The 12,460-nt window shown below is 38.5% G+C and overlaps 1 protein-coding gene across 4 annotated transcripts in view; it reads left to right on the top strand.

Moving 5' to 3' along the window:
* LOC137281884 (FERM, ARHGEF and pleckstrin domain-containing protein 2-like) overlaps positions 1 to 12,460 on the top strand; it is a 130,553-nt gene that overhangs the window by 72,532 nt on the left and 45,561 nt on the right. For 2 of the 4 annotated variants that reach the window (XM_067813571.1, XM_067813572.1), the window contains exons 4-12: positions 1,770 to 1,874; positions 2,108 to 2,226; positions 2,402 to 2,499; positions 3,135 to 3,258; positions 3,895 to 3,982; positions 4,525 to 4,689; positions 6,388 to 6,402; positions 10,808 to 10,968; positions 11,228 to 11,302. In XM_067813571.1, coding sequence (XP_067669672.1) covers positions 1,770 to 1,874; positions 2,108 to 2,226; positions 2,402 to 2,499; positions 3,135 to 3,258; positions 3,895 to 3,982; positions 4,525 to 4,689; positions 6,388 to 6,402; positions 10,808 to 10,968; positions 11,228 to 11,302 — 950 coding nt within the window. The remainder of the gene's footprint in view (positions 1 to 1,769; positions 1,875 to 2,107; positions 2,227 to 2,401; positions 2,500 to 3,134; positions 3,259 to 3,894; positions 3,983 to 4,524; positions 4,690 to 6,387; positions 6,403 to 10,807; positions 10,969 to 11,227; positions 11,303 to 12,460) is intronic. The other 2 variants (XM_067813574.1, XM_067813573.1) reach the window with 2 other exon arrangements.

The following is a 12,460-nucleotide window of genomic DNA, read 5'->3' as shown; positions in this document are numbered from 1 at the left end:
ATATCCCAAACGTTTACTCCAGAGTGGTACAAAATAAGGAGTTTACATATCCCTAACATTTACTCCAGAGTGGTACAAAATAAGGAGTTTACATATCCCTAACCCGCCCACCCACTCACTCTGACATTACCAGTGAGACAAAGGTAGAAGATAAAGGGTTAACACATCCCTAGTGCTGCCTTATATCAACATGACATTTTGTCTTTGTTCAACCTGAACATTCTAAAGTCAATCACTTCCCTGTCAGCTGCATCCAAGCAGGTTGACAAATGTGGGTAGGACTGTGCATTGTCAACATTGTATACACCTGTGCAAGGAGACTTCAGCTGAGGTGGAGAAAGAGGATTAGCATCATAATTGCAACATGTTATTTTTTTAGCCTATCTTTAAAAATGACAAAGTAAGCTGAAATGTGGCATGGTTCTTAAATGCTAAGTTCATGGGTAACTACTTTTGTCATTCCGGAAAGGAGATATCGATCGGTACCCATCTCATGGCCATGTTCATCAAATGTCTAAGTGCAAAGGGCACGGGGATGGAAATAGTCCAGTGCTATTTCCATGGAAAGATAACTCTGAATTTCCAGACATGGCTACTGTAAGAAAACAACAAGAGCAGATTTGTTGAACTTGCAGAAAGAAACCAAAAGATTACTCTGAACCCTGTGATGAAAGTTTATGTTTAAATTTTGCGTTGCATAGTTCAGCGAGGTTTCAAAGTTGAACTGTGTCACTATTTCTTCAAAAAGCATCATTATCCTATGCCATTTAATTTATTGTACAGCAGAAAAGTCACTTTGAGTAAGTTTCATATATCAGTAGGATGATAATTTTAAAATCAAGGAAATATTAATGAAAATCATGAAATGCAATGAAATTAGCAATAATGGCATATTATACAGGTACTAGTCTTCGTGTAGGTTACGAAAAGAGGCAAGCAGTTGTGAATGAGCCTTGTTGTTTGTTTGCTGTTCAAGGCAGCACTCAGCAATGTTTCAGCTGTATCTGGACCAGACAATCTAGTGATTGACACATCACCACGAACCAACTACTGCTGCTTGACGTTAGGTCGTATTCAGCTGTGCCAGGGCTTGTTCCTTATAACCTGAGAAAGTACCACAGCTTTAGGTTTCATGGCCCGATTTTGTTTTTAGGTTGGTCAGCACAAAATAACAGTGCTAATCACTTCAGGCCTCAGTCTATTCTGTCACAAACAAAGCGATTGGTACGACCGTTTTCTCCTAAAATAGCATTGTTAGAGTCATATTTACAACACCTGGTATCTTTAAAATATCAGTGTCATCTGTGCCATGGATTCATATGCATCAGTAATCTCACATACATCAATCGTTACCCTTTGATCAGGGCACCTGCTGTGAGGTGGGTGAAACCCATGGTAAAAGTTAGGTCAGCTCAATATAACCTGTTTACCGGTTTTTACTGGTTCAGACATGAAAAGGATACATATTGCGCTGATCAAAAACCTGAATCTTGACATTCATTCGAAAAACTTTGTAACACTCAAACATATTGATTTTGAAGTGATTTTGCTGTAAAAATCAAGCATTAACTCAATTATAAGTAGTATTTTGGTTTACAAACTCTACTTACAATATGTTGCAATGCATTTTGCAATATATGCTTTCGCATCGCAACATATGGCAATATGAAAAGTCTCTGCAATACCCAGCCCTAGTAATGATATGCAAGAATTCTAGTGGTTAGATGTTTGTGTTGTTGCCCCCTGCTGAGAGTCCTGTTGTGTTGTAGGTGAAGTCCCTGGGGATCACGCTATGGGAGGCAGTGTGTCAGCACTTGCAGCTTCTGGAAGCCGACTACTTCGACTTGGAGTACATCGACATTGGTGGACTCAAGGTCAGTGTAAGGGGAGACAACTGGCTTAACAGTTAATATTTATAACTTCTGTAGTTATCCCCCACAGCACATATTGCGGGGGGTATTGAAAAGCACTCTGTCTGTGTGTCCGTTCACTATTTCTACACCAAACTTGGCACTTAGATAGATCTGGTGGTCTACTAGTGTCTTTTGGTAGTTTTGGATTTCTGAATTCTCCATTCTTGTCATTGTTCCTCTATGACCTGTTGCAGTGTTGGGTCGACCGCCAGAAGCCTTTGCTGAAACAGCTGCCTAGCCCAGACACACCCCTTAGCTTCTGTACAAAGTTCTACACCCCAGACCCTGGTCTACTGGAGGACGACTTCACTAGGTGAGTGAGTGAAACAGCTGCCTAGCCCAGACACAGCAGCAGAAGGGAGGAGCATTGTTTTGTGACAAGTGATTGAAGGAATTTGCAGATGAGTATTCAGCACCCATTCCCTGTATGTCTGTTCAGTTGCGGTGTAGTTTCTTACCTGTTCAAGTGTGTGTATATTTTGTTTCAGGTATCTGTTCGCACTCCAGATCAAGCAGGATCTGTTGTCGGGGGTGATGCCATGCAGTGACAATACAGCAGCTCTACTGGCTTCATACATTGCTCAAGGTCAGGGTCACATCATACAGCTAGTGTGCCAAATAGTTCCCAAATTTTTCTATCAGGTCGGGTTAACTATGTCTGGAAGTTACTTGCCCACAAAAAGCTTCTCTAGCTTGAAATGTGCTCGAAAAGCTCTAAAGCTTCGAAAAGCTTCTACCTCGAAAAGTAGAATCTAAGCAGTAGATGAGAATAAGATATTGTTGGCATAACAAGTTTATCGTTAAGATGCTGATATGATGCACATATATATGAGGCCACAAGAAGTCTGGGAGTCTGATATATTTGCAGAATGGCACTGCATTCACTAAACAATGACTGTGGAGATTTTACTGGCCTGAAACTGGCTTGTTTGTTTGTTTAGGGGGGTTATTTTCAACAACTCTAAGTTTGAGTTTTTATTCAAATTTGAGAAAACTCTGAAAAGTGTATTTCCCAAAATATTGAAATAAGTTTGTATTAAGACATCAGAACCATGTCCTACTGACAAAGTCATACAGCGTATGACACTCATCATGACCGCATGTAATAGCACATTGGGTGTTTTGTTTATTTTTCGTCCAACAATTTCATGGCAATTTTTTATTTTGAGTATGGGAAAGTTTGAAATTTCAATGACAGTTCTGTTTTGTTTCATTTCACAGCTGAAATCGGTGACTTTCTTGTCGACGATTATTTGGACCATACTTACCTGTCTTCCATGAAGTTTGTTCCCAACCAAACTCCAGACCTCGAGGAAAAGATCATGGAGTACCATAAACAGCATATGTGAGTTATCTCCCCTTTGGAAATTGTCTCTGAAACATAAAATATGTCCCTCCCTAGTTAACTCCCTTACATAGCCATGCTCAACCGAGAATCGTCTTTTTTCTATAAGAGTTGTGTCCCTTTCAAGGGAGTACTCCCCCCCTTCATCATCTGGCATCTTCTTTCCCTCCAAAACACTTGGGGATATAAAATGGAATATATATACCATTTAAAAAAGTAGGTGATATTGCCCCCTACCATGAAGCAGTGCCAATGAAAAAAGTATGATATACTGAGGGAAACTAAAAAAGATTCTCATAAAAGAACAAGTGTTCCCTTATTTGTCTCCAGGTTTCTTCACAAGGTATGCGATACACAGCTTGTGAAGAAATCTTGGAAAAAAATGAAAGAACATTTGTCATTTCATCTGATTCCTTGCCTTGTTTCCTTCAACATATATCCTTATAAATGAAACATTTGCAAAGGAATGGAATAAGTTGTCACATTGTCACCTAATTTCATCTGTTTCCTTTTTGGCTTCACCATTTGCATTTTATCAATCTTGTGAATTCAATATCCGCTACTTTTTCGTAATGGTATATTTTGGCATGCATTGTCAGGAAAGAGTTGAATGAATGTTTTGTTGGATATTTTCAGAGGAGAGAGTCCTGCAGAGGCCGACCTGAATCTGTTGGACACAGCACGTAAAGTGGAGCTGTATGGCATTAAAATGTTCCCCGCCAAAGTATGTACTTAAATTATCCCTTGATTTCAGTACGATCGGCTCTTTTGTAACAGTGGTAGCGATTTTACTCTGTATGTGGAAGTAGATAGTTAAGCACTGTATTTCAGTTAAATGTGTTATAAACTGTAAACTTCTGGGTTTAAATTGCTCTTCAGCAACACAATCTTATCGTAAGAAGCAACTAACACAACACCGCCATATCTCAGTTATGTAGATTGATGCTCATGTTGTTGATCACTGGATGGTTTGGTCCAAACTCAATTATTTACATCCTCAATATTGCTGGAATAACAACTAATTGTAGGTTCAACAGTTGCTGGAATGTGATATTTACAAATCTTGAATTTAGCTTGTAAAGTAAAATTTACCATATATAGGCACATTATTTATTGCAGACAATGAGGCCAGTGAACCAGTTAACAATTTGAACATTATTATGGGATCTTTCATTAGTTTTGGAGGAGGGTGTCATAAAGAAAAATGTTGCACAAAACAGCTCTTTTATTAAACTTTTACATGAATATTTGTACTTCCTGTTTCAGGATCACGAGGGCGTTACTCTCACTCTGGCTGTAGCGCACATGGGCGTCCTGGTGTTCCAGAATGCAACAAAGATCAACACTTTCTCATGGGCGAAAATACGCAAATTAAGCTTTAAAAGGAAAAAGTTCTTGATAAAACTACACCCTGAGAGCTATGTGAGTAAGGTACAGATATCGTTTTCCAGAGGTACAGGGATAACTTCACTGCATCTTACACTGCATTGTGGGAAAAACTGCAACATCCTGTCAAATTGTGAATTATCCTACTATACATGCAGCGCACTTCCAAATCTCCGTAAACTCTATATATGTTCAAAAATGGTACTATTAATCAGTCATTCTTAACATTAATGGTATTTTAAAATTTTTCTTGGTGAACAATTGGTTCAAAACAATCATAGCTCAAAGAACATCATGGTCAATGCTACATTACACTGCACAATGGCTCCCATTGTGTAAAGTTGCAGTGATATTTTGCTGTGTTCAGCAATGTTGTAGGTGGCCTGCAATGCAGTATAGGGGTATAGGAGTTCCAGTGTATAAAGGTGAATACATGTATCAGACTCCTGAACAATGTTGTAGCTGTAGCATAGGAGTTCCTGTGTATAAAGGTGAATACAAATGTATCAGACTGCTAAACACTGTTACAGGTGTAGTATAGGAGTTCCCATGTATAAAGGTGAATAAATGTATCAGACTGTTGAATAATGTTGCTGAACAATGTTGTATGGGAGTTCCTGTGTATAAAGGTGAATACAATGTATCAAACTGCTAAACAGTGTTGTAGGTGCAAAATAGGAGGTCCTGTGTATGAAGGTGAATACAGTGTGTCAGACTCCTGAACAATGTAGGTGTAGTATAGGAGTTCCTGTGTAAAAGGTGAATACAATGTATCAGACTGCTAAACAAAGTTGTAGTATTTTAAATTGTAGTTGGCAAATCTGTTTCACAGACTCACTAGAGCCTCAGGCTCTCCTGAGATTTCAGATGACAATGTTGTCTTATAATCATCTATTCCCAATTTCCATCTGTGTTTATAAGTCTGGTACACTCATGCGTGCTCACTCACATGCACACACGTCACCATGTTAGTGCAAAAACAATTCAGTATAATGTTAATTTCTGGTGACCTTCACCTTCATCTGTGTCAAGTTGTCATGATCACATGACATTGATTCTAGCTTTGTATAATGTGTTGGCCTGCTGTTAATGTTGAACACGCCTGTTAAATTTCTGTCCACACAGCAGACATTAAGCTTTATGTTTCAGCCAGTTACCTAAAGTAATCCATCAATTTGTCATGCTTACAGGATGTTTTGACATTGATAATTATGAAACAAACTATTTATCATTTCAAAAGATACCCAAATCAAATAGTTAATCAACATATTTCAACTGATCCTATATGCATAAAGAGCGGTGGTGTGGCCTAGAGTTTGCTCACTGAAGACATGGGTTTGAAGCTGGAGTATTGCTAAAAATGACAAAAAAACAAACTCACTCGCTCCATGCATGTACAAAGGATAACATATTTTGATATTAGTAGCTTAATACTAATCTGCATGAAATCTGATGTATGATAGTGTGTGTGATGTATATTGCTTTTTTGTGAAATGAGCTACAGTACCTTTCCAACCACATCGTTTGCTCACTAATTTGCATGAGCTCTCGTTAAATCTTGGCATGACATGTGCATATTTCATATCCTAAGAATTCCTAAAAGCAAACACCCCATTGTTAATTTTATACAGAGAATCGTAGATTTTTTTCATGTTTATTTTGGTAGTTTATCGACTGTTGATTGACTTTTCATACTCACTTACGTTTTTTGTGTACTTTTTTCTTGACCCTTTTTATATCCAGGTGAATGGAGCGTGGGTATGTTGACTAAAGTGTAACTCTACAACTTTGTTGCTTTGGCATGACTTCAAAAATGATATAACAGACGTATCCTACAGCTAAATAACATGAGTAATTTTCTAACAGAGTAATGATATTTGCTCAAGGTGCAATATGAATAAAAACAGCTATATATGCATTGTTTTCAAAGGAACAGTTAGTAAGTGTGAAATAAGCTTTGGCAATTATTCTGCTTTATTTTTGCTCTACTATCAGAAAATGGAAGTGATTTTTTAAGGCAGATCCGTGAAGGTTTTTTAGAATAAATAATCTTTAACAGAAGGGATTTATGGCATTTCTTGGATATACTGTAGAACTTATCCCTGTATCTGTGTTTATTAATTTTTTTTGGTCATTCCTTAGCTGTGTCAAAAAGCAATATGACATTTTTCAACAAACATATTTTGCATCACATTTTATGGAATATTTTTCCTCTTGGTTGAGTTATTTCAGAAGGACATTTCAGTATCATACTCTGAAGTGTAAGTTATTAGTTTGGTTTATTTGTAATAACTGGGATGTTATTTCCAGGTGTACATTTGTAACAGCTAGTTGTGAGGAAAATATTTCAGATCTCAAGATCATAAATGAAACATAAATAAAATGAACACTTATCCTTGGAAGGGGAAATCTTAAATGATTTGGCAGTTTATTAGAAATGTTGACAAATTTTATTACCAAATAGCCGAAGTCTAAGGATTCATAATGTTGAATGGGAAAATGACAGTCTGCCTTTTGACACAGCCCCTCTTCCAATAACAAATATCCCTGTCACCCACATATTGTTTTGCTACATCAATCAAACCATCAGAGATTATAGTCCTTATTATTGATTTTAAGAGGATTAATGTTGGTTTGTGTAATTTATGCTGAAGAGTCTTTACTGTACTTTGTCACATCAAGATCTTCCATTAAAATTTGGTAATTTGGAACAATATATTTTTATTGAACACACTATAAAATTACAGGTTTGAATTTTCAAAAATAAGTTTGATTGATGTAATTTTGACTAACTTGTCTCAGATATAATGTTGAAGTTTGAAGTTAACGACATCACTAATCTCACATTAATGAATACATAACACGATTTCAGTTATTAGAATTGGCAATGTCGGTTTGTGACTCGTTGGTTACATGGTGACACTGATTCATCATCATTGTGACCCAGCTATTTGCTCATGGTGTTGATCACTGTTCTCCTGACCTCAGTATCTCACTGGGGCCGTAGGGTAGCTTAGTAGTTAAAGCACCCACTTGTCATGCCAATACTCAGGTTCAATTCTCACGTGGGTACAGTGTGTGAAGTCCTGTGTCTCCAGCTGTTCTGAAGCTGGAATATTTCTTAAAACAGCATAAAACCCAACTCATACAATCAGTCAGTCAATAGCTAACATGCACTGTTGCAGTTGGAAGATTGATGATTGCAGCGTAAACTGGCATTCATCTCTCACCTTTAGATTGGCAGTGGAGTGGCCTAATGATTAAAACACTGGCTTGTTACGTCAAAGACCTGGGTTCAAATCCCACATGGGTACAGTGTGTGAAGCCCATTTCTGGTGTCCCCTGTTGTGATATAGCTGGAATACTGCTTAAAGCGACTTAAACCAAACTCAGTCTGTCTCACCTTTAGGTGCGGTATCAACTTTGATGTGTGGATGTCACAACTAATATTGAAAAAGCATGTCCAAGTTAAACTATCAAATGGTAATCTCAATAAAGTGTAAGTGTAAATATACTCATCTTCTCAATAGAAATCTGTGACTGTTGTGTACATTAAATCATCAAATTGTTTAAAGTGGTGTCTTGTTAGCCCAGTGGTCCGTGATCTCACCTTTCATATAATGGACCTGGGTTCAAACCCAACACTGACCCCAAATGTAAAATCCATGTTTGTCATTTCATGCAGTATGTGGCTTTGCTATATAAACGTCCCTGTTGAAATGTTATGGGCACGGTGGCTTAGTTGTAACAGGTGTAACAGAGTTGCCTCCCTTGCAGCTATGATCTACAGAAATCTGGTTTGAATCTCATGTCCAACTGTCTGCTTCACTATGGGCTATTTCTGACATACAGTTGAAATGTCGTGATGTCCCACTAAGAGTACAAAGGAGATTTACAAAGGAGAAATTTCATTGAACAAAATAAAATTTTCCTTCCCCACAGCCACAAACCCCATGCTCTCTCTCATCACCACCCTAGAATATTTGACAGTGGGTACCTGAGCTCTTCTTGAAGAAAGAAACATGTCCAATCAGACCAGATTGGTGAACATTTGACTCTGTCAATTGTATTGCATCCTACCCTGGTAGAGGGGGACATTGCTGACAATATCATTTTCTGGTTAGTCTGTTCCAGATTAAATTATTTACAGCAACAGAGGCACAGGGGTAGCCTAGTGGTTAAAGTCTTCACTTGTCACACTGAAGACCTAGGTTCAATTCCCCACATGGTGCAATCTGTGAAGCCCTTTTCTTATGTCCCTCATGGTGATATTGTTGGAATATTGCTGAAAGTGGAGTAAAACTAAACTCTCGTACTTGATACAATAGGCAAATGCATGGAAAATATTATTAGTATGTCATGTTCAATCCAACGTGCCCACTCACTCACTCTCACTCTCACTCACTCACTTGCATGTTTGCATGACCAGTGAGTGCCGTGTGACTCACACTGCTTGTAAACTTGAGTTAAATCTAAGTTCACAAGCCATAATTCTGATGACTTACTCACAAGTGAAATGTCAGCTTCTGTAATGACAACGTAATTGCCCAATCTAAATTACTGTCAGTCAAGTGTGTTTGTTCCTGAAGTAATGACATCTGAAATAACGCTGTCTTCATCAGTGAGTGGGGAAACTTTCACAGCAATTTAGTTGTCACAGCAATTTAGTTGTCTTGGTAATCAGAGGAGGAAAAAATGTGTCAGCCATTATCGCTGAATATTTGTGCATTAGCTTTTCGTTTTGTTTACTTTCATGTTTGAGCCTAAAAATTTCATGAAAACAGCTTCCACTGAAGGAGATGAGATTGGAGGGTGGATTGGGTAGCAAGTGCTTTATAGCTTAAAGAACCTGTGGAGATTAGGTTAGATAGCAAGTTCTTATAGAGCAAGAGGAACAGGTAAATCCACAGCTAATTCAGGTTAATGAGCCGATGGCAGTTGAAGAAAGCAGGTACTTTAACAGGGCTTCAGAGGAGGGCCCAGTCTTTTTATCAGTACTGATAAAAAATGTACACAATACAGTAAGAAATAATTGAGAAAACGTAGTAGATACACACCACAGCAATGGTGTACGGTCTTGGAATCATTTGCAGAAGTATTTATGTTAAAAAAGTATTGTTTTGTCTTGTACTAACCTGTTTACACAAGAGTAGCAATGTTGGGCTGCATATAGAAATAAAACACATGAGTACTGATATGCCATTAAATTCCATTCAGTGCTCTAAATATACTCTTAATGTTTTCGAGTACTCTTGTATTGAAAAAATGTCTGTGTATTCCTGATGTTGAAAAATTACCTGGAGTCCTGCTTTAATTATAATGATTGTGAAGATTTGAAAATTTGTTAGGCCACAAACACCCAAACTTAAAGAGAATGTGGTTATTTGTGAATAGGATAGACTGTAAATGGTGTAAGTTAACAACATTTGGTGATTGTCGAGTAAGTTAATGGGGCATCATGATCAACAGGACTGTCTATGCACTGAGTGGTGCTCACACTATCAACCACTTGTTTTCCACACAATGTCACCATGCCTGCAAACTATGAAGTCTGTATGACATGCACCAGTGATTCACAGGTCACACCAAATGCCCAGACTGGATTCCCCCTAATGGGTACAATGTGTGAAAGGTCATTTTTGGTGTCCCCTTTCGTGATATCGCTGGAATGTTGAAACACACAATAAAACCAACACTCTTACTCACTCCATCTCCACACTTGCCCTCATTACATCCCATGGTTTGTTAGGACGTTTCTTCCCTATGGTAAGCATCTAAGAGCTATCTCACATCAACAATGGTGGCAAGTAGCCTGAGTGGTTAAAGCGTTCACACACCAAGACAATGTGCCAGGTCAGATTCCCCCCTTTGGCCCAGTCCAGGTGTCCCCAGCCATGGTATTCCTGGAATATTGCCAAAAGAGGCATAAAAGCCAACTCAATTACATGAAGATGACACCACATTAAGTTCACAAACCGAGATATCACGGCAATAGTGTTCGAAGAAGTCACTCAAAAGTGTTTATTGTCTGTACTCTTCACTTAAGGGAGCCTATACAGAATAATGTGGTTTTGTTGCTCCAGGCTTGAATGTCGTATATGTCACACAGTTGGTAATAACCTCAGCTCCTCCTTTATAAACTGTTAACTGGTTTTCATTTCAGGGCTACTACAAGGACACAGTGGAGTTCTTCTTTGACAGTCGGAATGAATGTAAAGGGTTTTGGAAGAAATGCATCGAACATCATGGCTTCTTCCGATGTCAATCTGTGAGGAAAGTGCCAAGAAACAAAACCAGAGTTGTCAGTCGAGGCTCTTCATTCAGGTGTGTCTATCTGCTACTTCTCTGTATATATCCAGTCATGCAGTGCACTTGACAGATTCTGCAGTCCAACCGGGCAGTTAACAATATGCAGCCTAAGCGTTATACTGCAGACATCTCGTTGGTATGCCATTGACATTTGCAGATTGCTGGACTTTAAAATGATTCTTGAGGTATGTACAGAATAAGTGACATCCATTCTTGTATATGCCTGTTTCCATGGAGATGAGTAGTGACACCACGGCATGTTTCTTTTGTGCAGGTATAGTGGACGAACTCAGAAACAGCTGATGGAGTTTGTACGTGGCAACATTGATAAACGGCAGCAGTTTGAAAGGTGAGTTCGTTGTTGTGTGACTGTGTTGATGAACAGCTGCCCAATGTAACACCTTGTCAATAGCAGCTGCCCAGTAAAACACTTTGCCAATAACGGCAGCCCCATTGAAAACCTTGCCTCAAGTGACTACTCAGTAAAACACCTTGCCAATAATGGCATCCCCATGAAAACCTTGCCTCAAGTGACTACTCAGTAAAACACCTTGCCAAAAATGGTTGCCCAATAAAACACCTTACCACAAGTAGCTGCCCAATGATCCAGCCTTGCCACAAATAGCTGCCCGATAAAACACCTTGCCACAAATAGCTGCCCGATAAAACACCTTGCCACAAATAGCTGCCCAATAAAACACCTTGATGCAGATAGCTGCCCAATAAAACACCTTGATGCAGATAGCTGCCCAATAAAACACCTTGACGCAGATAGCTGCCCAATAGAACACCTTGATGCAGATAGCTGCCCAATAGAACACAAGGTGTTTTTCCTTGCCACGTATGGCTGCTCAGTAAAACATCTTGCCACATGTGCTTGCCTGAGTAAAACTCCTTGCAATAAATGGTTGCCCAAGTTTTTAAAATTCCACAAAGTGCTGCTTCTGTGAAATGCCTGTACGATTTGTGTGGTTGTTAAAAATATGTTCATTTGCTCAGTATAAAAACTAATATGTTGCCTAACTGTTCTCTAAGGATATTAACCTTTTTCTAATTTACAACTTTCAGTTTTAATCCATATATATGAATTAACAGTGTTTTTGTGCCAGGGATGTTGAACCAATCCTTCTTGACATTTTGTATGTATTACACTGCCAAGTAGAAAATACACTATGCAACCTACTGCGATAATCCAAAATGTAATTTTATTAGAATATACACTTGACGTGTGAAAATCAGTTGTGTGTCATGGAAAAGATCCCTGTCCTATATCATATGGAGTAATTAATTGCTGACTATCGAAAGATGACAACATGTTCTTCAAATTCTATTGTTGCCATCAAGGTATTTTAGAGCCAGACAGCACATTTTGACTAACGTAGCTTTTGGATAGCTTTCAGTAGGCCCCATTCCAGAATGTGATATTAGTACTAAGACCACTGTATTCCCAATTCACTGAGCCCTAAATATCAGACTTTGTGCTAAGATTGTCTTATCTCCCATTCTT

This window comes from Haliotis asinina, chromosome 4 (genome assembly GCF_037392515.1).
Source record: "Haliotis asinina isolate JCU_RB_2024 chromosome 4, JCU_Hal_asi_v2, whole genome shotgun sequence".
Lineage (NCBI taxonomy): Eukaryota > Metazoa > Mollusca > Gastropoda > Lepetellida > Haliotidae > Haliotis > Haliotis asinina.
This window is presented reverse-complemented; position numbering and strand designations above follow the sequence as displayed.